Source organism: Salvia hispanica, chromosome 3, assembly GCF_029641045.1.
Source record: "Salvia hispanica isolate PSC_SH4W2 chromosome 3, Shi_PSC_v1, whole genome shotgun sequence".
Taxonomy (NCBI): Eukaryota; Viridiplantae; Streptophyta; class Magnoliopsida; order Lamiales; family Lamiaceae; genus Salvia; species Salvia hispanica.
The window spans coordinates 46,589,985-46,617,718 of NC_142694.1; the positions used below are offsets into that span (position 1 = coordinate 46,589,985).

The window sequence follows — 27,734 nt, forward strand, 5'->3', positions numbered from 1 at the left end:
ACATCCCATTCCATTGTCACATCACTAGGACATCCCACTGCACAATAGTGGACAAGCACTAGGACATCCCAACAAATGAACACAAATTCACAAATACGGAATTCAAATTTCGACACAAATACGGAGAAAATGCAACCATTTTATTTAAATTAAAACAAAACATACATATGTAAATTTTAAAAAAATACATAGTTCACTCGAAAAAAAACCCATCCCAAAGCTTCGACACGCGCAGCCCCCTCTCACTCATCGTCGTCCCCTTTGCCAGTCTTGGCGGCATCGGAGTCCAGAGGCTCCCCCTGCAGCACCCCCGGTGAGGGGTGGGAGCCCCTAATCGCGCCTCATACTTTGGATGACGCCGTCCAACATCTCCTTGTGTAAGGGGTCATTCGTCGCTCTCCAATCCCGTATGACCTCTATCATGCTCTGCTGCTGTTGGATGTGCGCGAGGTGGGTAAGAGCGGGACTGGGCTCGGCACTATGAGCTGCCGATTGGACCTCATGAGACCTGCTGGCGCCTCCCCTAGACATCCGCATTGTCGTCTTTTGCCCAACCGGGCGACGGCGGGGGAGGGGTCGGGGCCTCTTCTGTTAGAGTTTGTATACTAGAAATCACGTTTCGAGTGATTGAATACTGTAAAACTCTTATTTTATTTTCCAATGAATAAAACAGATTATTTTTGTCATAATGTTGTTATGTTTTACATTTAATGGATGTTAATGCATGTTTAAATGTATAAGTTAACTTAACAAAGTCTAAGTCTTTGTTTTAGTAGACCGGTTGTGGGCGTCGTCCACTTTAAGGTAATACGGTCAGTTCTAAACAAAGAAAAATATGAATTTCACAACCTAGATGGAATTAGACTACCCATCGAGAAAGGTTGCAATGTCAGTCCGTATATTTCTAAGCCTTACTGAAATAAGATGACATTGGTGTGGTATAGCACTGAACGGATCTAACAGCAAGACTTGCCTTGGGCTATCTACTGAAAGGCGAGGTCTTGATAAATATTTATTTCTTAATCAATGTAGGTTAGCATTGAGCATACGGTATTGATTATGCATTGCTTTGACTTATAAAATGGTGCGGGTTTTTCGTAACCCAATTATCCTGATATATTGGGCAGTGGTGATCGATATCTAGCGGTGCTAGGATTGCTATTATATTGAATCGTGCACGAGCTGAGTCTCGTTTGATAATGTCCTCAAGAGGAGCGCGAAACAAGGTTTTATTATTCGGAACCTAGCTAGTTGGAGTTTGATTACTCTATGAATAATAAATAAGTGTTTCATGCTGAGTCCACTCTTGGAATTAATAAGAAGTTAATTAATTAAGTCAATAGCAGACATTAATTAATTAATGGACATTTTAATCTTAAGCACGGGAAATGAAAGATAAACGGAAACCCGGATTACTTATAATTTCGGATTTGGATGGGGAGAGTTCAATATTACTTCTGTAGTGGCTGCTCGTAATATTCCAATTATAACTTATATTAAATTGTGGGTTCAATTTAATTAGTAAAAAGTAAATTGGATGAGCCCATATCCAAAGCCTTCCATAGATCCCTGTCTGGGCCCAAAAGGAACTTAATATAAATAGGAGAATAAAGGAGACAGAAATAACACAATTCAGATTAGTGTAATTTTCGAAAATTATAGCTCCAAGCTGTAGAGATTTTCGAATTCCTCTCCTATTCCAAAAAGGATTTCTTCTGTCTTCTTTATTTAAGTCCTAGTATTCTAGTAAGATCAGCCCACACTGATATTGGGATACAGTTCGGGAACCAGAGAGAAGATTTGTGGTCTAGTACTCAAAGCATCACGTGGAGAAGTCGCTAGCCATCTTCAATTCTTTGGAGAATTAAACAAGGTATTTTTCCTGCTCCGTAGAAAAGCATGTTTTAGGTTTCTATATTCTAAAACATGATTGATTCAAGTTATGAGCATGATACATGTGAAATTTGCGCGAATAGCTTTTGTCTAAATAATCTGCTAAATAGATCTGATAATTATGTGATTTGTTTTATGCACCCGCTTCCGCTGCCAGCTCCATCAATTGGTATCAGAGCCAGTCTTTGGCTCTGATTATTTGGATTTAAATTTCGCGAAATTCATGTATGCATGTCTTATTTGATTACGAAGCGTGTTCTTGTTTTATTATTTATGTTTATGCATGTTGAACTCAAGAACATTCGAATCATAGAACTTGAATTATTCGAACGTACGAGATGTGCGATTCGTCGGCGCTTGCGCCGGGACGAATCGCACTACGTGCAATCGAAGTAGGGTTGTCGAATTGAGTGGGAGCCGAGGGAGTCGGGCATCGGGCGACGCGCCGGCGAGCAAGGGCTCGCGCGCGCCGCCGGCGAAACCCGTGCAAACCCTAGCCGGCCCCGATTGAACTCGACGCGACAGAAAAAGGAACCGAAGGGATACGATCAAGCGGCGACGCGCTGACGAGCAAGGGCTCGTGCGCGCCGCCGGTCTCGACCGCATGCCCAGGCCGGAATCGACTTCGTCGCTGGAGAGGAGATGAGGCACGGTGGCTCGTCCGAGAACCACCGAGGTGCCGAAGCTCTACCGGATAAACCCTAACCCTAGAATCCCTAACCCTAGTCGCCCGTCACCGGCGATGCACGACCGAGAGCAGCTGCGCCTAGCGCCGCAGCTGCTGGTTCGCGCGAGGCCGTCGGTTGAGTGGGAGCTCGCCGGAGCATGGCGGTCAGTGGCCGCGGGATGCTCGGCAAGACGGAGGGAGTCGCGGCATACGCTCGCCGCGAGGGAAGGAGGAAGCGCGCGCCTTCGGGCGCGGCCTGCCGGCGGCGGTCGGGCGGCGAACTTGCCGCTCCGGCGAGCGTCTCCGGTGGGAGTCTTCAAATCTTCGTCGTGTTGATTCGTGCGAACCTCGAATCACTAGATATCGACGAAAGATTATTTTAATGATTATTTAATTTATTAATTAATAGATATCATTAAAAATAATATTATTTAATGAAATAAAATATTTTGGGAAGATTTCCCTAGATTTTAGGAATATTTGGATTATTTTCTATATCTATGAATATTTTATATCCTAGATGATATAGATAAGAATAATTTAATAGTTTCCTAAATATATAATATATCTTGAATCTATAATAAGATAAGATATATGTAAGATTACATTAAATAATATAATTAATCATCTTCCTAATCTTGAACTTGGAAATTATATGAATTTAATTTTTCATGTCTAATTAAGATTATAAATAATGTACTTTATTTTAGATATATCTTATAGTATGACATGAATAAGAATTAAATTCTAGAATAATAATTCCTAAACTAAGATACTAAAGATAATGAAAGATTTAATTATCCAGTCAATTAAATGCCAACAGAATTTAATTAGTCTTAATCTGCCTTAAGGCTAAAGGATAATTAATGAAAAACCATAACTAAAATATCTAAGCGATAATTATGAACTAAATGTTTATATATGGTCTCCATCGGTTGGACTGCCAAATTTTGTGAAGCTGATTTTCTAATATTATCGCCACCTACAGAGTAGGGACAATAATCCTACGAAAACAGTAAGTTCATAAGGGCGGACTTCTCAAATAATAAATAGAATGAACTAGAAAGTGATTCCTAATATTATCGCCACCTACAGAGTAGGGACAATAATCCTAAGGAATTACAAGTTTCAGGGTTCAATCAGAATTTATGAGATAGCTTGGTTTTATTATCAGCACATAAACATTGTTATGGGAGTGTGTTGTAGAAATAAAATTCTGTAATGCTAAATCTGATGGTCATGCTTAGGCAACATTAGGCGTGTTGACCTCCAGAGGAGGAAGATATTGATGCGTCGGTGCTGTGACCAGTAAAATTGTCAAAATTTTAATGCGTATTTACCTCCAGAGGAGGGTACAATTTATTAATTTGGCTGTTGTAAGATTTTGAAAAGTTTTATGGTTAATCTACTCAATTTCCTTACATAAGTTTATGACAAATAGTAAAATCTTCTGTTTGCAGTGCAATAAAATTCGTCAAGATGTCTTTTAATCCTCTTTCTGCCATTCTCAAAGAAAACAAACTCGAAGGCCAAAATTACATCGAATGGAAACAAAACTTGGATATCGTTCTCACAGCAGAAGAGTACAAGTTCGTACTCACTACTCCACGCCCAGCTGTCCCGGCTGCTAGTGCCAGCCAAGCATTGCGAGATGCGCATAGACGGTGGCATAAGGCGAATGAGATGGCTAAGTGCTACATGTTGGCTTCTATGTCATCAGTACTCAAGCATCAGCATTCTGCCATGGAAACTGCCGCCGAGATCATGACAAATCTCGCAAATCTTTTTGGTACTCAGAATCGAACGGCTAAGTCTCAAGCCTTTCGGAGTATCATGACGAAGTCTATGAAGGAAGGCTCGTCTGTGAGGCAACACGTCCTCGAGATGATGAGTCACCTCAACCAGATTGAGGTATTGGGAGGGACGATCGATCCCGAGTCCCAGGTTACTATAATCCTTCAGAGTCTTCCCCCTAGCTTCCAGCAGTTCAAGCTCAACTTTGAGATGAACAAACGGAATTATACTTTAGCAGAGTTGCTGACTGAACTTCAGTCGGCGGAGGACCTTATGGTTCAAGCTAAAGTAGCTATGATGAGTATCGCGCCTAATTCCTCTGGCTCTAAGGCTAGAAGAGGAAAGAAAAAGGCACCGAACCAAGTAGCAGTCAACAATGCTAAGGGAAAGAAGAAACAGCGGGGTGACAAGAAGCAAACTGGAAAATGCTTCAAGTGTGGAGAGAAAGGTCATTGGAAGCCAGATTGTCCTAAAAAGGGCAAGGCTACAGGTATGCACCATGCTCTAGTAGTCGAGTCATGTTTGGCTTTGACATCTACTCATACTTGGGTTATTGATACTGGAGCAACTGATCATATATGTTTTGATCCTGACTTGATGCAGGTGACAAGACGGCTACATGATCGTGAGATAGAGGTCCAGCTGGGCGACGCTACGAAAGTGGCGGCCGTTGCAGTGGGAGACGTTTATTTACGTTTTTCTAGTGATAGATTTTTGATTTTGAAGAATGTTTTGTTGATACCCTCTTTTAGAAGAAATTTAATTTCAGTTTCTAAATTGTCTTATGATGGATATTCGATTTCTTTTAATGACAATTGCGTTATTAAGAAAGATGGTTCTTATATCTGTCGCGGTATCATGGAAAACAATCTGTACACGATCACTTCTACACAATTTAATCAACGTAAATCAGAACTCAATGCTACATCGAAAATTTCTAAGAAAAGAAAAGAACCTTCAACTTCAATGAATGAAACGTACTTATGGCACCTTAGACTTGGTCATGCCAACGAAAGAAGGATTCATGCGATGGTTGATCAAGATCTTTTTAAAGGTCTTGAGAAGGAACCGTTTTCGAAGTGTGAGTCCTGTCTCGAAGGCAAGATGACTAAGAGATCTTTTAGATCAAAGGGGAATAGGGCCAAAGAAGTACTTGAGCTCATTCATACTGATGTGTGTGGACCAATGTCAACCGAGGCAAAGGGCGGTTTTCGATATTTCGTCACCTTTACAGATGACTACTCGAAAATCGGATACATCTATTTGATGCGCTACAAGTCTGAAACTTTTGACAAGTTCAAGGAGTTTAAGGCTAAAGTAGAGACGCAACATGGTAAGAGTATCAAATGCCTGCGATCTGATCGCGGAGGCGAATACCTAAGTGCCGAGTTTTTGGACTATTTATCGGTAGCTGGGATTGAATCCCAAACGACTGCGCCGGGCACACCCCAGCAGAATGGCGTGGCTGAAAGAAGGAATAGGACCTTATTAAATATGGTCAGATCGATGATGAGTTATGCACGGTTACCTGTTTCGTTTTGGGGTCATGCTTTGCTTTCTGCAAACTATCTCTTAGACGTCTTACCTTCTAAATCTGTTCCTACTACCCCATATGAGTTGTGGAATGGGCGTAAGCCCAATCTAGAACATCTCAGAGTATGGGGGTGTCCGGCTCATGTATTGGAAAAGGATCCAACTAAGCTGGAATCAAGGACTGAGGTTTGCGTGTTTATAGGATACCCTAGAGGAACGAAAGCTTATGAATTCTATAGTCTCAGAGATCAGAAAGTGATTGTGAGCACTCATGCCACATTCTTAGAGGAAGACTATGTAATGAATCATAAGTCCAGCAGTGAGATTGCTCTAGAAGAGCTAACTCAAGTTTCAACTTCCATTAACCAAGAACAATTACCAAGTGTAACAACAATTCCAGAAACTTCAACTAATACTCCAGATATTGTAGTGCCGCGCCGCAGTGGGAGGGTCTCTCATGAGCCCGATAGATACATTGGTTTGGGTGAGTGTATGGATCACTCCTCGGACAGCAATGTACTGGATCCCTGGAATTTTGCAGAGGCGCAGGCTGATGTCGATCATTGCGAATGGGTGAAAGCAATGGATTCGGAACTACAATCTATGTTAGACAAAGACGTCTACGATTTGTCTGTCCTACCCGAAGGCTGTACTGCCATTGGGAGCAAGTGGATATACAAACGTAAACGTGGACCCGATGGACGAGTTAAAGTCTTCAAGGCAAGACTAGTGGCTAAGGGGTATACCCAAAAGGAAGGCATCGATTACGATGAGACCTTCTCCCCAGTGGCCATGCTCAAATCGATCCGTATACTTTTGTCTATAGCAGCTTACATGGATTGGGAAGTGTGGCAGATGGACGTTAAGACTGCGTTTTTAAACGGGAGTCTTGAGGAGACCATCTACATGCAACAACCCGAAGGCTATGTGGTAAAGGGCAAGGAACACATGGTTTGGAAGCTTAAGAAGGCCATTTATGGTCTCAAGCAAGCATCTAGATCATGGAACCAGTGTTTCGATCAAACTGTTCAAAAGTTTGGATTCGAAAAATGCCCTAATGAAAGCTGCGTGTATAAGAAGGTTGAAAAAGGAAATGTTGTGTTCTTAGTTTTGTATGTAGATGACATTCTTCTAATTGGAAACAATAAAAAGATGTTGTCATCAGTGCGAACTTGGTTGTCCAGCCAGTTCGAGATGAAAGATATGGGCGATGTGGGACACATTCTCGGTATCAAGGTTCTTAGGAACCGAGGTAAGAAAATGTTGTGCTTATCCCAAGAATCTTACATCGAAACGGTACTTAGACGCTTTAGCATGCAAGATGCCAAGAAAGGTTTCCTACCTTTTAGACATGGCATCCAGTTGTCTCAAGAGATGTGTCCTAAGACAGCATCTGAGATAGCAGAGATGAGAAGAATACCATATGCCTCGGCAGTTGGTAGTCTCATGTATGCTATGCTTTGTACTAGACCCGATATCTGCTTTGCTGTTGGCATGGTAGCAAGATATCAATCAAATCCCGGCCAAGGACATTGGACTGCCGTAAAGAACATACTCAAGTACCTTAATCGGACTAAGGACTATGTTCTAGTTTACAATGCAGCCGAGCTCTGTCCTTTAGGATATACAGATTCAGACTTTCAGGCTGATCTAGATTCGAGAAAATCAACTTCCGGATATGTGTTTACCTTAGGAGGTGGAGCCGTAATTTGGAAGAGTGTAAAGCAGAAATGCATTGCAGACTCTACCATGGAAGCCGAATATGTGGCCGCTTCGGAGGCTGCAAAAGAGGCTGTTTGGCTTAAGAATTTCCTTCTGGACTTAGGTGTGGTTTCGAATATGCCCAAGAGCATCACCGTTTATTGTGACAATTCCGGTGCTGTGGCAAATTCGAGAGAACCACGGGCTCATAAGGCGAGCAAGCACATAGAGAGGAAGTATCATATCATTCGAGATATAGTGCAGAGAGGAGACATACAAGTGGTCAAGATTGAGTCAGAAAACAACCTGGCAGATCCTTTCACGAAGGCGTTAGCGGTAAAGCCGTATGAAAGCCATGTTGAAGGAATGGGAGTTCGACTAATTCAAGACCTCAATCCGCTTTCAGTATAAGTGGGAGATTTAGACGTTAGCACATTTTGTATACTCGAAAGTGTTTTGAGTATAAGTGGGAGATTGTTAGAGTTTGTATACTAGAAATCACGTTTCGAGTGATTGAATACTGTAAAACTCTTATTTTATTTTCCAATGAATAAAACAGATTATTTTTGTCATAATGTTGTTATGTTTTACATTTAATGGATGTTAATGCATGTTTAAATGTATAAGTTAACTTAACAAAGTCTAAGTCTTTGTTTTAGTAGACCGGTTGTGGGCGTCGTCCACTTTAAGGTAATACGGTCAGTTCTAAACAAAGAAAAATATGAATTTCACAACCTAGATGGAATTAGACTACCCATCGAGAAAGGTTGCAATGTCAGTCCGTATATTTCTAAGCCTTACTGAAATAAGATGACATTGGTGTGGTATAGCACTGAACGGATCTAACAGCAAGACTTGCCTTGGGCTATCTACTGAAAGGCGAGGTCTTGATAAATATTTATTTCTTAATCAATGTAGGTTAGCATTGAGCATACGGTATTGATTATGCATTGCTTTGACTTATAAAATGGTGCGGGTTTTTCGTAACCCAATTATCCTGATATATTGGGCAGTGGTGATCGATATCTAGCGGTGCTAGGATTGCTATTATATTGAATCGTGCACGAGCTGAGTCTCGTTTGATAATGTCCTCAAGAGGAGCGCGAAACAAGGTTTTATTATTCGGAACCTAGCTAGTTGGAGTTTGATTACTCTATGAATAATAAATAAGTGTTTCATGCTGAGTCCACTCTTGGAATTAATAAGAAGTTAATTAATTAAGTCAATAGCAGACATTAATTAATTAATGGACATTTTAATCTTAAGCACGGGAAATGAAAGATAAACGGAAACCCGGATTACTTATAATTTCGGATTTGGATGGGGAGAGTTCAATATTACTTCTGTAGTGGCTGCTCGTAATATTCCAATTATAACTTATATTAAATTGTGGGTTCAATTTAATTAGTAAAAAGTAAATTGGATGAGCCCATATCCAAAGCCTTCCATAGATCCCTGTCTGGGCCCAAAAGGAACTTAATATAAATAGGAGAATAAAGGAGACAGAAATAACACAATTCAGATTAGTGTAATTTTCGAAAATTATAGCTCCAAGCTGTAGAGATTTTCGAATTCCTCTCCTATTCCAAAAAGGATTTCTTCTGTCTTCTTTATTTAAGTCCTAGTATTCTAGTAAGATCAGCCCACACTGATATTGGGATACAGTTCGGGAACCAGAGAGAAGATTTGTGGTCTAGTACTCAAAGCATCACGTGGAGAAGTCGCTAGCCATCTTCAATTCTTTGGAGAATTAAACAAGGTATTTTTCCTGCTCCGTAGAAAAGCATGTTTTAGGTTTCTATATTCTAAAACATGATTGATTCAAGTTATGAGCATGATACATGTGAAATTTGCGCGAATAGCTTTTGTCTAAATAATCTGCTAAATAGATCTGATAATTATGTGATTTGTTTTATGCACCCGCTTCCGCTGCCAGCTCCATCATCTTCGACATCGCCAGGGAGGTCGTGGGAGCCGACATTGCTGTTGTACTCGCCGGAGGCATTGAGCCTCGTCCGCTTCGGCCAGCCAGCGTCAACACCCACACGAAACTTGGAGGAATCCATGAGCACAACATAGGCGTCCCAGTATTTAAACGTGCCGAACTTCCCCTTCTCGGGGTCCTGCTGCAACGACAAATTCTTCACATCCTCCATGCTATGACCGCAGGTTATAGTGCGGGTGTTGTTTTCGTAGATGCCGGCAAATCGGGTGATGGCCCTCCTCACCCGCTCCCACTGTTTACGGCACGGCTTAGACGCGTGATGCTTCCCACCATCTGAGCAGAATTTTGCGTAGGCCTCGCTAATGCGCGCCCACATCATGTCGATAGTCTGATTAGCCCCCAATAATGGGATCTTCACAAACATTGACCTAGGCCTTTGCCAGAGCGACGTGCTCCTCCGGACTCCAGATGGTCCTCTTTTCCTCATCGGCCTCCTCCCCCTCGTCCCCCGCGTCCCCCACACGCGAGGACTCACCAGTGCCCTTGCCCTTGCCCTTACCCTTCTTTTTTCCTGCCGAAGCAACTCATCCCCCTACCGCCGGTGGTATCTTAGTGGGAGGCTCCCTCATCGAAGATAGACCCAACTCCTCCAGTGAGAAAGTCTCAGCACCAGGAACTGAGTATCAAGTGGAGTACTTTAGGAACTGGCGGACAATAAATCTATGTAGGGCCGATAGACATTGTCCCCAGGTGATTGGGAGAGCCCCACTCTACTACCCCCGCAGCGGCACACATGCCCTGCATCATCCTAGACATCATCATCCTGCTCATCCCATTTATCCCGGGCATCATCCCTCCAATCATCCCGGCCACCATCCCCGTCATCGCGACACTCAACCCAGGAATTTTGGGCACCATCCCACTCATCCCTGCCATCCAAGGGTAGATATTATAGTACCCGGGCATCATCGCTGCCATTAGGGGCATCATCCCCGCCATCCTGCTTATCCCTGCAGAGATGCCGGCGTTTCCCCTGAAAACAATCAAACAAATTCATGAAGAAGAAAGCCATAAGATATATTTCCAGTTTTAGCAAGAGTGAATTGTCTCTGTTTCATTGACGATTTTGAAGAACTACATTACAAAATTATATAGCATAGATTAGAACCATCTAGAACTACTTAATCTATGTACTATCATCTATTCTCTTGCTTAACAAAAGATAAACATAACAGAATCATGAACGGCTCTTCTTCAATGCTCCTTGAACTGCCACGTCCCTCCATGTCCTCTTGTGGTCCAGGTGCAGAGCTGGTGCTTGAGTAACAAACTCAGTATCAGGTTTGAATGGCACAAGACTAGTCCTTGCTATGTCTCGTGCTCCACTTCCTTTCACGTGACCAATAGCTACATCATCTTCATTCAACATTGTAACACATGCAACCTTAGTATCTGCTTTGGACTGATCTTCAACACGCCCCCTCAATCCAGGGAAGCTAATGATATTATACCCAACTTTGCTCTCAGCTTCTCGAAGGATTGTCTGCCTAAAGGTTTGGTGAAGATATCAGCTATCTGTTCCGCTGTAGGAACATGCATCAGCTCAATTTCCTTAGCCAAAACTTTATCTCGAAAAAATGGATATCCAATTCGATATGCTTTGTCCTAGCATGTAAGACTGGATCAGAAGCTAAAGTTATAGCACTTAAATTGTCCACCCAAATAACTGTGTTAGATTTCTTCTCAAACTTCAGTTCACCAAGTATAGAATTCAGCCAAGTTACCTCTGAAGCAGCAAGACCAAGCTTCTATATTCTGCTTTAGTGCTTGATCTAGCCACCACAGCTTGCTTTTTCACACACCAAGATATTAGATTTCTTCCAAAGTATGTACGGAAATCACTCGTTGATCTTCTATCATCAAGATCTGCTGCCCAATCTGCATCAGAAAAGGCTGAGATCACTCCATTCGATTTGTAAATCCGTATTCCATAATCCAGAGTGCCAGACAAATATCTGAGGATCCTCTTAACTGCCCTCCAATGAGTATCCAAAGGTGATGATATATATTGGCTAACTTTGTTCACTGCAAAGTTGATATCCGGCCTTGTAATGGTTGCATATTGCAAAGCTCCCACAATGCTCCTATACAATTTTGGATCAAAAACTGGTTCTCCAAGATTCTTACTCAATTCACATCCAGAAGTCATAGGAGTTTGGCATCCCTTTGCTCCTACCATATTAGCTTTCTTTAAAAGATCCTTGATGTAGGTAGATTGACACAAATGCAATCCATTTTCAGTTTTCACAACTTCAACACCCAAGAACAGATTCACCTCATCAAGATCTTTTAAAGAAAAATGAGAATTGAGTTGAGAAATCACAGTCTTGATAGAAGATGAAGAATTACCTGTGATTAACATATCATCTACATAGATGAGTAAATAGATCACTTCTCCATTTTTCTGCCAGAAGAACATAGATGCTTCAGCTTTGGATTGAGAGAATCCCAGAGAAATCAAAACTGAGTGAATGGTCAGAAACCATGCTCTTGAAGCCTACTTCAAACCAGCATAAATAGCTTTCTTGAGTTTACAAACCAAGTGAGGGCCTCCTTGTTCAAACCCAAGTGGATGTCTCATGTAGATATCTTCTTTTAAATCCCCATTCAAAAAAGCATTATTCACATCAAGGTGAGTAATTGACCAACCAAGAGATGTAGCCAAGCTGAGAATTAGTCTGATGGTGGTTGGTTTCACAACTGGACTAAATGTCTCATTGAAGTCAAAACCAGGTTGCTGGGAGAATCCCTGAGCAACAAGTCTTGCTTTATGCCTAACAATAGCTCCTGAGAGATGAAACTTGAGTTTGAATACCCAAGTGCAACCAATGAGATTCTTGCCAGGAGGCAGAGTTGTTAAAATCCAAGTACCATTTTTCAGAAGAGCAATGAATTCTGATTGCATAGCAGCCTTCCAGATAGGAATAAGCAAAGCTTCCAAAGCAGATCTAGGAAGCAAGCTAGGAGAAATAGTCAAAGAATACACTTTTGGCTTAAAAATGCCTACTCTAGCCCGAGTGGTCATGTGATGAGTAGACTGAGTATTTGGAGGAGGCTGAGCATTTTGAGGAGGCTGGGTATCAACGGATGACTCAGACATTGACAATGGGGAATCAGAAGCATTTAGAGAAGATAAGAAATCTAGATCAGAAGCTGCAGGAATATGTGATGGGGGTGAATCAGAGGAAGAACTGAAGTGTTGATTATTATGAGGAGAAGATGGAGGTGAAGCTGGGGCTGGAGTGGTGGGAATGAAATTTGAAGGAACTATTGGATTTGGCTGATCTGAGGTAATTCTGATATTATCAGAAGCACTTACAGGAGATGAATGAAAGGGAAAAACATTCTCATCAAAGGTAATATCTCTTGTGACTATGACTTTTCCATCAGGAAATAAGGTTTTGTAGCCTCTGTGAGAAGGGCTATATCCTCTAGAAAAGTGGCCTTAACTGATCTAAAAAGGAGCTTGTGCTTGTTATAAGGTCTAATCAGTGGATAACACAAGCAGCCAAAAACTCTTAGAGATGTATAATCTGGTTTCTGAGAATATAAAGCTTCATAGGGTGATACGTTCTTGATAACCTTAGAAGGCATCAGGTTTATAAGATGAACTGCAGAAAGAAATGCATCATACCAAAACTTATGAGGGAGTGAAGCTTGAGATAAGAGAGTTAGGCCTGTCTCTACAATGTGCATGTGCTTTCTCTCAGCAAGGCCATTCTGTTGGGGTGTATAAGGGCATGAGATCCTATGAATAATCCTACACTCTTTGAGAAAAGATGATAGTCTTTGAAACTCACCTCCCCAATCAGATTGATGGGCTTTGATTTTGATATTAAACAGATTTTCTTTCATAGCTTTGAATGTTTAAAAGCTGAGTATGCATCATTTTTATGCTTCAAGAGATATATCCAAGTAAACCTAGAAGAATGATCTACAAATGAAATGTAGTATGAAAATCCATTTCTGGAAATGATGGGCGATGGACCCCAAAGGTCACTATGAATGAGTTCAAGAGGAGAATTTATGACAGTAGATGAATCTGAATAGGGCAATCTGTGTGCCTTAGAAACACAGCAAGGATCACAAAGAGATGGATTTTTCATTGAGATAAAGGGAATATTACAGCTATTTAAAGCAAGTTTCACAACATCTTGAGTAGGATGTCCTAGTCTATTGTGCCACAAAGCAATATCTAGACTAGAACTATTGGAAGAGCTACTGCAAGAGTTGGAATTTGGCAGAATTGCAGGATGAACAGTTGGAACATCTTGATTGGAAATGAAACTGGAGCTATGGCTTCCTTTGATTGGGGAATGATCAACTAGGAAATGGTATAGACCTTTGTCAATTGTTCCCTTGAGAACGACCTCATTGGTGCAAAGATCCTTGACAAAATAGAAGTTAGGATGGAATTCAAAGAATACAGAACTATCCTTTGCAAATTGGGAAACACTCAGAAGATTTTTGGTGATATTTGGAACATGAAGGAGATTTCTAAGATGAATTTTTCTAGAGAAATTAGATGAGTGAGGTTTAATCACAGATTCTCCAATATTTGCTATGGAAACTGATGATCCATTCCCAAGAACAAGAGTCTTACCTCCAATGTACTCAGAACTGATGTTGAGGTTGCTCAAGTCATTTGATACATGGTGTGTTGCTCCAGAATCTGGATACCAGCTTGAAGAAGATCCAACATCATAGCTATATTTAGATGGATTTCCAATAGAGAGAGGTGCTGTGGGAGACCTCGGCACAGATTGAACCATATGAGCTGATGGATTATAGAAATTTTGTTGTTGTGGCAAATTTCCTCTGATCTGCTGCATCTGTGGAGGAGTGTAGTTCTGCTCAAAACGATGTCAACACTTTGTTGCCGAGTGTCCTGGCTTCTCACAGAGTAGACAAATGATTTTGTTAGCTCCTCTTCCAAAACCTCTTCCACCTCTGCCTCCTCTTTGGTTCCTTGATCCACCTCTTCCACCACTTGAATCAAATTTGTTGTTGTAAGAATTTGAGTCTCTTTTCTGAGCTGATTGTTGTTGAAGCAGATTCAGGGAAGGTTGAGATCCCTCAACACTAGTAGTATGGGCTCTAGTCGCTTCCATTCTTGACTCACAACTCAAAAGAAATGAGCTCACATCAGAGATGCTCCATGGCTCAGTTCAGGAGGTCACTGCACACACAGTCGGGTCATACTCTTGCCCTAGGCCACCCAAGAGATGCAGTACATGTTCTCCATCAGAAATCCTACAGCCAACTGAACCAAGAAAGTCAAAATAAGACCTCATTTTATTCAGATATTCATTCATAGAAAGTTCATCTTTCTTGGGATTCTGCATTTGTTGCCTATATTGCATGATTTTTGTTGTTGATCTGCTAGCAAAGTTAGTTTCAAGGGCACTCCAACTATCTCTAGCAGATCTGAGACCAACCACAAGTACACGTGCTCCCTCTGAGAGAGAAGACAGTCAGCAACCCTTCTATCTTGCCTTTGCCAAGCTACATATGCAGAATTCAGCATCATTGTGCCTTCTTCAGTTGGATCTGGAATCATCTGTGGTGGTGGAGTAGCTTCTCCTGTGAGAAAAGCCTCAAGGCCATAGCCACATACTGCAACATCCAACATCCACTTGTTGTTGCCACATAAGGAAATTTCCATCAGTAAGTTTTACTAAAATAGGTGGTAATTGTGAGAAAATAGGGAGTGCAGAGAGTGGAATGGAATTGACACTTGAATCGTTTGATTCTGCCATTTGGAAAAGATACAAAACAAGAAAGAGGCTAGGAGAGATAGGATCAAAGAGATCCTGATCTGGTACCATGAAAACAATCAAACAAATTCATGAAGAAGAAAGTCATAAGATATATTTCTAGTTTTAGCAAGAGTGTGAATTGTCTCTGTTTCATTGACGATTTTGAAGAACTACATTACACACTTATATAGCATAGATTAGAACCATCTAGAACTACTTAATCTATGTACTATCATCTAATCTCTTGCTTAACAAAAGATAAACATAACAGAATCATGAACGGCTCTTCTTCAATGCTCCTTGAATTGCCACATCCCTCCATGTCCTCTTGTGGTCCAGGTGCACAGCTGGTGCTTGAGTAAATACCTCAGTATTGTTGGAAAGACAACTTGAAGTATCCAAGAATGTGGGGAAGAGAAAGTATGAAGTTCCAACTCATTGGAAAGAGGATATAGCATTTATAATGTAGAGTCCCAATAGTCTAGTCCCTATGTATATTTGCCCTATAAATACCAATGTACAATGTATCAAATAAACACAATTCAGTGAATAAACAATCTTCTCCAATGTTCAATATCTGATTATTCAACATGGTATCACGAGCAATGTTTCGATCCTAGTTTTTTCAATCCAAAATCAGGAAACACCTTTTTCGAACTCAGAATTTTTTTTTCATCATCGTTCAGTACCATTACAGCCCTCTGGCCAAGATCCAGCAATATACAACTCCTTTTTTTTTCCAATCTCAAACCTGCAAACCAAAATCAAGTGAGAATCCAATTCAAATGGCCAAATCAATTGAATCAGTTTCAATAGGATTCAAACTCGATGGAAAAAACTTCCCTATTTGGTCCAAACTCATGCTCGTTGCCGTCGGCAGCCGAGACAAACTGGACCATCTTGAGGGGGATGCCATTCCTCCCAAATCTGACGATCCAAAATTCAAAGAATGGCAGGCTGCTGACTACACGGTGTTCTCATGGCTGATCCAAAACATGGAGCCCCGGCTAGTCATACAGTTTGCCCAACATCAGACGGCCAAGGCCATGTGGAAGAGCTTGGTCACAACCTTCGGCGTGAGAGCCGATCGAGTCCAAATCTATGATCTCGAAATGACAACAATCAAGACGATTCAAGGAGATAACACACTCGAGTTCTACTGGGGAGAACTCCAGAAACACTGGATCAATTTCGATGCAAGAAAACCATGTCCCTACACCTGTTGTGACAAGGGAATCGAAATTTACATGAAGGAGACGAATATTCAAAGGTTACACCAGTTTCTCGGTGGCCTCAACGACAAGTACGACAGCCTCCGGAGAGAAATTCTCAAACTTGGGGATGACACAACAGCCGAGGAAGCTTTTGGCATCGTCAAACAAGAAGAAGGGCGGACTGCGGTTTGGAAGCCATCGGTCAACCCGACTACTGACTCAGGGGAGGCCGGAATTGGAGCCGGTTTTGGAGCCCGATTTAGGCAACCGCCGCCACCCGCTCAGAACCGAACACCCGCACCACCACACACCCGCGACCAGCAACCACCACAACCACATGGATACACCCAGAATCGTCCAGCAAAAATCGAAAAATCCAAGCTTTACTGTACACACTGTGGTATGAACAAACACACAATGGAGACATGCTTCAAACGCATCGGATATCCGGAGTGGTGGGAGGACGGGCACAAATTGAATCGGAATGGAACGGCGAAAGGAAAATCAGCGGTGGGGCGAGATGAGAGCACCGGAGTCGTCGCCACTGCGGGTAGCCAAAAGGCCGCCTACGCCGGCAACGACACCAAAATAACGATCGAACCTCCAATCGGAGGCGGGTGGTGGCCAGAAGCCGAAGAGGCAGCGGCAGCGGCGGCGGAAATAGCAAAGGCCCGGTGTGGGAATGCGAACGAAGGTAAAGGGTTTGGGATTTTAATCCCAAACCCTCCTCTTTTTAACTTATTACAAAATCCACCCCACATTTTTCCCCCACCCCCCTCCATTTTTAATAATTTACGAAAACCACCCCATTCTGGTAATATTTATCAAACTGGACCTCAAACTCCCCACATATACGAAACAGCCCCCCAGAGCTCATTAATCCCTGTTTTTGGCCATAAAAATTGTTCTACCTTAGACGATCCATATATGGCTCGAATATGTCATGTTCAATCGACGGAGGGTAAGAAAGATAAGCGATGGATTTTTGATTGTGGTGCTACTGATACAATGACATATGATTTAGAAGATTTATGTAACTTAACTACGTCACGGAGAAAATATGTTGAAACTGCTAGTGGAGAACTAGCTCGGGTGGAAGGGGCTGGCACTATTCGAATTTCTCCGTTATTAACTCTATCAAATTGTCTTTATGTTCCGTCTCTATGCCAAAAGTTGATGTCTGTTAGCCATGTAACAAAGGAGCTCAATTGCACCCTTCTAATGCATCCTAAGTTTTGTGTTCTACAGGGTATTCGGACGGGAGCGATTATTGGGCGTGGCACTGAAAGCTATGGGTTGTACTACGTGGATGAGATAGCTAAACCGGGCAAAGTAATGTTGGCTCAAAGAACTTCAGAACAGGATATGATGTTATGGCATAGGCGGTTCGGACATCCATCTTCGGGTTATTTGAAAATTTTATTTCCTAGTCTTGTTTCAAATTCAGCATTTAATTGTGAAACTTGTGTTTTGGCAAAGAGCCACAGACAATCTTTTCCTTCTACCGATACTAGAGTTGAGACTATGTTTTCATTAATACATTCTGATGTGTGGGGTCCGTCTCCTATTACCGGGGGACATGGGTTCCGCTATTTTGTCTTATTCATTGATGATTGCACTCGAATGACGTGGGTCTATTTTTTGAAAAATAAATCTGATGTTTTTTCAAAGTTTGTTGATTTCTACTCGATGATTCTTACCCAATTTCAAACCAAAATTCAAATTCTTCGGTCTGATAACGGGGGAGAATTCGTGAACTCAAAAATGAAAGATTTTTGTGCTAAAAAAGGCTTATTGCATCAAACATCTTGTGCCTATACACCTGAGCAAAATGGGGTAGCCGAACGGAAAAATAGGGTCGTCCTAGAAATGACTAGGGCACTTCTCCTTGATTCCAAGGTTCCAAAATATTTTTGGTTAGAGGCTGTAGCTACTTCCATTTATCTCCTCAATCGCCTTCCTACTCGCAGTTTAAAAATGAGATCTCCTCTCCAAGCCTTGTCTTCCTTAACAACAGTCCCATCTGCTCTATCTCTTGAACCCCGTATTTTTGGATGTTCCGTATTTGTTCATATTCCGAAAAATGACCGTACCAAACTGTCTCCCTGTGCCCTAAAATGTGTTTTTGTAGGATATGGCATAAACCAAAAAGGATATAGATGCTACGATCCTAACAGTCGACAAGTCATTACCACAATGAACTGTCATTTTTTGGAAAATGAGTTCTTTTATGGTTCCCAACTTCCAAGTCAGGGGGAGGGAAATACGATAGACTTCCTGAGTTGGTCACCTATGCCATACACAACAGATCCTACTGAGGGTCTACCTGAACCACCTAATACTGCCCCCGAGCAAGTCTTGCACACTATACAACCTGTGGAACCCGGTGACTCACCAATAACCCGTCCGACGCCTGAGGTAAACAATACTGCAATTGAAATTCCTGTTATTACTGATGATACTTCTGAATGTTACCCAGTAGATGGAGACACTGGACAATACATCCTTCCTTACCGGAGTAATCGAGGTGTCCCACCCAAAAGATATTCGCCGGAAAGAAGGGGGAAAGCAAGATACTCAGTAGGGAATATAGCCAGGGCAAACTTGACAAAAATGGCTAGAGCTTTTGAAGAAGCATTATATGAGGAAGAGGAGATTCCCCAGTCAGTTGAAGAAGCCATGAAAAATAAAAAGTGGAGAGAAGCTATGCAGATAGAATTGAAGGCACTTGCAAGGAATCATACTTGGGAAAAATGTCTGCTCCCAGAAGGGAAAAGCGCAGTGGGATGTAGATGGGTATTCACAATCAAACGACGACCAGATGGATCCATTGAAAGGTACAAAGCCCGACTTGTAGCAAAAGGATACACTCAAACCTATGGAGTGGATTATTCCGAAACCTTCTCCCCAGTAGCCAAGATGGATACCGTTCGAGTATTACTCTCAATTGCAGCAAACAAAGATTGGCCTTTACATCAATTCGACGTTACAAATGCCTTTCTACATGGAGAGTTGAAGAAAGAAGTCTATATGGAGAGCCCTCCTGGCTTTGATGGAGAATTCAAAGAAGGAGAGGTATGCCGACTGAAGAAAACTTTGTACGGACTAAAACAGTCTCCAAGAGCATGGTTTGGTAGATTCAGTGAGGCAATGAAGAAATATGAATATCAACAAAGCAATGCAGATCACACCTTGTTCCTAAAAAGGAAAGGAGAAAAGATTACTTGCCTACTGATCTATGTTGACGATATGATCATAACAGGAAATGATGAAGAGGAGATCGATCAACTCAAGAAAAATCTAGCAACTGAATTTGAGATGAAAGATCTAGGAGCATTGAAATACTTTCTTGGAGTAGAAGTATTAAGATCAAGGAAAGGGATCTTCATCAACCAAAGGAAATATATCCTTGATCTATTGGCGGAAATAGGAATGATGGATTGTAAACCAGCAGAAACACCCATCATTGTCAACCATGGTCTACAAATTGAAGAAGGTGCTCAACTGACAGACCGAGAAAGTTACCAAAGGCTTGTGGGGAAGCTAATCTACTTATCTCATACTAGACCTGATATTGCATACGCAGTCAGTATAGTAAGTCAGTTTATGCACCAACCTCAACAAAAGCATCTCGAAGCAGCACTAAGGATCGTGAGATATCTAAAAGGAACATTTGATCACGGGATCATGTTCAAAAAGAATGACCATTTGGAAATTCATGGGTACACTGATGCAGACTGGGCAGGGAATCCTGTTGACAGGAGATCCACTTCTGGTTACTTTACATTCATTGGGGGAAATTTGGTCACCTGGAAAAGTAAGAAACAGAAAGTGGTGGCACTCTCAAGCGCAGAAGCAGAATTTAGAGGTATTAGAAATGGATTGACAGAACTCTTATGGTTACGAAGACTAATGGAAGAATTGGGGTTATTTTCACAGAAAACATGTCAGCTTTTTTGTGATAACAAAGCTGCCATTAGTATATCAGAAAATCCAGTTCAACATGATCGAACAAAACATGTTGAAGTTGACAGACACTTCATCAAGGAAAAAATTGAGGCAGGAATTGTTGAATTCCCTTTTGTTCGATCCAAAGATCAACTTGCAGACATATTGACTAAGGCAGTTGGCGCAAGAGATTTCTCGGTTGTACTTGGCAAGTTAAGTATCGGGAATCCCGTTACTTAACTTGAGGGGGAGTGTTGGAAAGACAACTTGAAGTATCCAAGAATGTGGGGAAGAGAAAGTATGAAGTTCCAACTCATTGGAAAGAGGATATAGCATTTATAATGTAGAGTCCCAATAGTCTAGTCCCTATGTATATTTGCCCTATAAATACCAATGTACAATGTATCAAATAAACACAATTCAGTGAATAAACAATCTTCTCCAATGTTCAATATCTGATTATTCAACAAGTATCAGGTTTGAATGGCACAAGATTAGTCCTTGCAATGTCTCGTGCTCCACTTCCTTTCACGTGACCAATAGACACATCATCTTCATTCAACATTGTAACACATGCAACCTTAGTATCTGCTTTGGACTGATCTTCAACCTCCCCTACCTCCAATGGGGAACGTCAGCGTTTGAGACTCACTTGTGGCGGGAGGGTCGTTATCGTGCTCCAATTATCTTCAATTGAAATGAGAGTAAATAAAGAGAAATTTGTTAATACAAGTGATGCAACTGAAATAGTACAACGAGCCGTATATATAGAGTTTTGAAATTTTTTTTGAAATTTTGGCTCGTCCGTCGCCTGCGCACAATAGCGGACGAGAGGACGGACGATCCGACAGACGTCCACGCTTGACCACGGACGACCTCTCGTCCATCCCGGATGTCCGTGGCTCGCTCGTCCGCCCAATAGCGGATGTCCCCGACGGACGAGCCGCTCACCGGTCGGACGTCCGCTATTGTGGATGCTCTGAGAGTGAGTTGTATCTCTTGATATGAGAATTAGAAATTAATGTTTAATAAATTAAGTAGAGGAATACAAGTGAAGAACAAATAATAAAGAAAAATACTCCCTCTGTCCGCGAATAGGAGTCCCATTTTTTCATTTTAGTCCGTCCGCAAATAGGAGTCTCGGTTCACTTTTACCATAAACGGTAATAGGTTCTCATCTTCCACTAACTCTATCCACTCACATTTCATTTAAAATTAATATATATAAGTGTGACCATTATTCCACTCATTTTTCTTAACATTTCTTAAAACTCGTGCCGCCAAGAAATGAGACTCCTAATGGCGGATGGAGGAAGTAAAATATAATATAATAATCATAAAATTGATTGGTAACAAGAAATAAATGACTAATTTATCTTATAATACAACGAGTAACAAATTGGAATATTGTAAATAGAAAATAATTTCTCATATACTATATGATTCAACAACATACAAAATTTTTGATAGCAGATCAATAACGATTGAACGGTGGGAAAATAAAACAATTAAGTCATTGTGTGCGCATAGTGTGTAATGAATGTGGTGTTTACAACGCGTATGGTGTGTGTAAAATGTGCAATGTGTGGTGTGTAATTTGTGTGTAGTATGCGTAGTGTATGTAGTGTATTATTTCTTTCAATTATTAAAAATGCTAAAATTTTAGTTTTATTATTAAGATGATATTAATTTTAAATACTCCCTCCGTCCCAAGGTATTAGACCAACTTTCTTTTTTGGGATGTCCCAACATATTAGACTCATTTCCTTTTTTAGCAAAAAGCATCTATCTTATTTTATTCTCCACCCACTTTTTTCTCTCTTCTCTCTCCTACTTTTTCCCTCTCTAATATTTTACTCTCTCCACTTTAACTATTTAAATATCAATTCCTTAAATCATGTGCCCAAAAGAAGTGAGTCTAATACTCCGGGACGGAGGGAGTATAAGATTATATTTTATACTTCCTTAGTATACAAAAATAGACAAGATTACGAATGATACAGATTTTAATGTATAATTGGTAAAATAAGAGATGGGAAAAGTAAGAGAGTGAAGAAAAATGTGGTGAAATGAGTGTTAGTGGATTGTGGGGTCTACATTTAGAAGGATATATAGGGTTTAGTCGAAAACTTTTCTTTTTGAACTTAGTCTATTTTTTGTGGACGGACCAAAATGGTAAAACTTGTCTATTTTTCGTGGGCCGAGGGAGATTTTGTTAAAATTTAAAATAAAAAGAAATGAGAATGAAATGGAATGGCCATTCACCCATTCCTTAGCTAAATGGAAGGAATTACTATTCCCATGTGGAATGAAATGGTGATTTCTAAGGAAGAAGAATAACAAGCAAAAGAATGGAATAGAGGTAGAAATGTCATTTCATTCCTCTATTCCATTTCACCATACCAAGTATCCCTGAGAGTTACTTGGTCACATCCATAGTAGTAGTTGAATTGGGAGGATATAATAAATCGAGGAGTGGTAGAATTTTGGAAAAATAAGAAGAAAATTAAAATAATTTGAATACGAATAAGAGCAAGAAAATTATTCTTAATTGATTACTGGGGTAGGACTGCTTCTTTTTCCCAGGGCACAAGCATTGACCTGAGACCACAAGCATTGACTTGAGTTCTTTACAATAATCTGAACACATTAAATTTGCTTCATACAGGTGCAAAACTTGATATATCATGTAACTCAAGAAAATCCAAAAATTTTGCAGCCAATGGCACCTCTTCTCCACTTCCACTTCCTCTTCCTATTCCTAATTCCTCTACACCTTCATGTAAATTCACAGAACTTATCTTATGAGCAGGCTACTCTGTTGAGCTTGAAACAGCATTGGGGCAGTCCCACCTCGCTTCAACGGTGGAATTCGACCTCATTTATGTGCGACTGGCCTGAAGTTGATTGTGTGTTTGGTTCAGTCACCGGTCTGAAATTAGCAGAAAAGAACATTAGAGGAACAATTCCACCAACGGTATGTTTGCTCAATAACATCGTTTCATTTTATATGTCTCGAAATTCCTTGTATGGAGACATACCTGTCTGCCTCAGCAACTGCTCAAAACTAGTGAGGTTGGACTTGTCCATGAACGAACTGTCTGGGACAATCCCAGTCGAGCTGCTCAGCCATAAATGGCTGAGCTCTTTATGGTTGCAGGGAAACAGATTGGTCGGGACGATACCAACACAAATAGAAGCATTAAGGTTAGAGGTTCTTGATCTCTCTCACAATAAGTGGAATGGATCGATCCCTGATGATATAAAGAAGTTGTCCAGGCTCAGATCCTTGGATTTTTCGGTGAATTTTCTCCATGGGACAATCCCCACAGATTTGTTCCAATTGCGTTTGCTTGAGTATTTGTCTCTTGGTTACAACGTCCTCTCTGGGAAACTGCCAGAACAAGTGCAAGTTTACAGACTGGAAGTGCTAAATCTTACTCACAACAACCTACATGGCACAGTTCCGAAAAGTATAACTGATCTAACGAGGATACGTACCTTGGATTTGTCTGATAACGAGCTATCTGGAGACGTGGAAAGTGTGGTTCATCTGAGGATCATGACAGCAGTCCGGCTCTGCTCTAACAAATTCTCTGGGAAGGTGGGATATGAGATTGTGAATATGTTCTTTTATGAGAATTGCTTTGACTCTTTCAATCTCTGTTCTGATACCCGGATTGAGGGTCTACCAAGTTGCACTCCAAGCTTGTGCTCTGGTAATCAAATTCAGGAATATCTGCGATGTCCATCAAAGAGCCAATTTGCAATAATGATAGCAATGGTAGTTTGTTGTGTGATTGTAGGATTTGCAATACTTTACTACTTGGTAAGAAAATGCTGGCCTAGGAAAGGGAACGAATGGGAGACAAATGAAGAAGACGAATGGAAGATGATTACAGTTGAGAGGCTGAAGTTCAATAAAACACAAATATTGTCAAGTTTGACAGACGAGAATCTTATCGGGCATGGGGGAGCAGGAAAAGTGTATCGAGTGTCCATGAACGAAGGAAGCAATCACGTTGCTGTCAAGAGTATTGTAAAACCCAGAAAATCAGACTGTGGGCTTGAGAAGGAATTCCTGGCAGAGATCAAGACACTGGGGACTATATGTCACAACAATATAGTAAAGCTTTTCTGCTATCTCTCGAGCAAAGACTTGAAGCTTCTTGTGTACCAATATGTCGAGAACAAGAGCCTTCATCACTGGCTGCACGGAGAAAACAGGGAAATATCACCAGTTGGTACTAGTTCAGTCACGAAACTGGAGTGGCCGATCAGGCTGCATATTGCCATTGGAGTGGCACAAGGACTTTCCTATATGCACCATGATTGTTCCACAACTATCATTCACCGGGATATCAAGTCGAGGAATATACTACTGGACTCAGAATTCAATGCAAAAATAGCAGATTTCGGACTATCAAAATTGCTTAGCAGGCACGGAGATACAGAAATAGCATCAAGTATAGCAGGAACATTTGGCTACATTGCCCCCGGTATGAATTATACTTACTAACCCTCATTATCTTAAGGGACAGTTTGGTAAGGCAGATAACTTATCGATACATTGACAAACTGCCCCATAAGTGATTTCTTGTTTATTTATCTTCCCTACCAAACTTGTAAACCATGCTCTTAATACATGACAAAACTTGTAAACCATGTTTCGTTTATTTCTCTTCCCTACCAAACTGTCCCTTATGTTATGTGACTTCTTGGTTTAAATACGTTGACAAAACTTGTGAACCGTTATTCGCAGAGTATTCCTATACAAGAAAAGTGAACAGAAAGACCGATGTTTACAGCTTCGGAGTGGTTCTACTCGAACTGACTACAAGAAGAGAGGCTGTTACTTATGGAGATCATATGAACCTAGCACAAAGGGCACACCTACAGTCAAGAGATACAAATGCCATTATTGATGCACTGGATGATGAGATCAAGGACTCGACCTACTTGAACCAAATAATAACTGTTTTTCGTCTAGGAGTGGTTTGTACTGCTGAGTCACCTTCAAATAGGCCATCCATGAAGGATTGTTTGCATATTCTACAATCTACATAATTGCATAAATGTATCAAATCTACATATTCTTGATCTTCTAGTTCAAATAATTTCTAGCTATCATATTGTAAAAGAACATAAGTCATATGTATCAAATCATGCATTACCATGATTGTTTAATGGATCAGATCAAATATTGTGAAAAATTACCTGAAAGAGGAATTAGTTGATGATATTGTGCCTCAAATTCTCTATGAATCAATGCTTGGTGTTGAAATTGAAATCCTGATTCCTCATCTATCGACATCCCAAATCAAGAGCACCAATTCAAGCACAGGCGAAGAGAACTGCTGTTGATGCGATCAAATTCCCTAGATGTTGAAATCCCAATTTCTCATCTATCGACATCCCAAATCAAGAGCACACATGCGAATAACTGCTCAAATTCAAAAGTATATTTTCAAGAGTAAACTACAAAAATGTCTCCAGACTATGGATTTATTTCACTCATAATCTCTTTGTTTTAAAAATATCGTCATTAGTCCATGTACTAAAGGTTTATTTCAAAATTGATCATTTTTGTTATATTTTTTCCAAGAATGTCCGTTTGAGCATTTGGGCAATTTCGCCTTTTAACATTTTAACCGTTTCAATATGATATTATTTCAATGATACACTAAATTTGATATTATTTCAAAATTATCTTCTTCTTCCTTTCGCCATCTTTCACTTTATTTTTTTTTATTTCAATATTAAATTTAATTTTTTAAAATTTAGATTTTTAAATATCAATAAATTATTTTAACTAAAATTATTAATTTATGTATTCTTTCTCGTCTCATAGCTATATATATAAAAATAAAACTATGCAGCCAACTCACACAAAACTCTTTCATAATAAATACATAAATTAATAATTTTAATTTAAAAATAATTTATTGGTATTTAAAAATCCAAATTTTAAATTTAATTATATAAAATTAAATCTAATATTGAAATAAAAAACAAAGTGAAGGATGGCAAAGGGAAGAAGAAGAGACTTTTGAAATAATATCAGATTTAGTACATCATTGAAATAATATCATATTGAAACAGTTAAACTATGAAAAGACGAAATTGCCCAAATTTTCAAAGGGCATTTTCGAATTAAACAAATAGCCAAAAGGACCAATTTTGAAATAAACTTCTAGTCCAGAGACTATTGTCGGTATTTTTAAAGTCTAGAGAGTATAGACGAGATAAACCCATAATTCAGAGACTATTTTTGTAGTTCACTCTATTTTCAAAGATGTCACCCTAAAAAATAATTTTACCCCAACTCTTTATATTAAATTCAAACTATTTTTGAGTAGCAGTAGTATTTCATAAAAGTAATACACACTCATATTTAATATTATTCCAAGCAAATTAGATTTAGTTTGCATTTAGAGAAATTTTCTATGTAAGTTTTGATATATGGTGGAAGATGGGGTAACAATAATAACCCATCTAAAATATTTACCTAATAGTGAAAGGAACTACTCCGTCCATGAAACTATATCTCATTTTACTATTTTAAGATGTCTGTGATTTAAAGTCTTATTTGCTTTTTTATATTTTAGATAAGTGGATTCACCATTCACCTAACTCACTACACCCATATTTTATTATAAAATTAATATATAAAAATAGGATCTACTTTTCATTAACTCGATCTATTTTCCATTAACTCATTTATTTATTTTTTTCACAAAGTTAAACAAATTCTTAAATCTCGTACTGAGTCAAAATGAGACTATAAATAGCGAACAGAGTAATTTTGATTTTACGGATCAAAATAACAAAAAAAAAACTATTCTTTCGAAATAAAAAGAGTAGTAGTATTAATTAATTCATTACCTATTACTCCTAGTAGCATATATTATTAGGGGTGGAAATATGGGTATTTGTGAATACCTGACTCGAAAAAATTGGGTACTCAAACCCGGAAATCGTCTAAATATCTATCCAAAACCTGGCCCGATATATTTTCGGGTACTCCAATACCTGCTGCGGGTATCCATATCCGACGTATAGGGTATCCAAATAACCGATTCTTTACATGTGTTAATAACTAATAAAATCAAATTTTATATATTAATATAAATATATAAATATTTAAATTGACTAATATCTTTAATGTTGTATTTATTTTGTAGTATATAACTATAAAAAAGAATGTGTCACTTTTATTT

At 40.0% G+C, this 27,734-nt stretch overlaps 1 protein-coding gene and 1 long non-coding RNA gene across 3 annotated transcripts; one reads left to right on the plus strand and one right to left on the minus strand.

Annotated features, from left to right (window-relative positions):
- Positions 1–23,041: 23,041 nt before the first annotated feature.
- On the minus strand, positions 23,042–25,866 carry LOC148930950 (uncharacterized). Its single transcript, XR_016136179.1, has 4 exons — positions 25,732–25,866; positions 24,016–24,724; positions 23,556–23,908; positions 23,042–23,446 (listed from the first exon to the last, which is right to left on the minus strand). It is a non-coding gene; the product is annotated as an uncharacterized LOC148930950 (long non-coding RNA).
- LOC125210201 (leucine-rich repeat receptor-like kinase protein SUNN) lies at positions 23,237–25,614 on the plus strand. 2 transcript variants are annotated; one of them, XM_089066316.1, is made up of 3 exons: positions 23,237–24,233; positions 24,321–25,013; positions 25,277–25,614. In XM_089066316.1, the coding sequence occupies exons 1-3, from the start codon at positions 23,237–23,239 to the stop codon at positions 25,579–25,581; spliced, it is 1,995 nt and encodes a 664-aa protein (XP_088922442.1). In that variant the 3' UTR covers positions 25,582–25,614. The 2 variants fall into 2 exon arrangements, with proteins under 2 accessions (XP_088922442.1, XP_088922441.1); XM_089066315.1 differs by having other exon boundaries at positions 23,237–25,013.
- Positions 25,867–27,734: the final 1,868 nt, after the last annotated feature.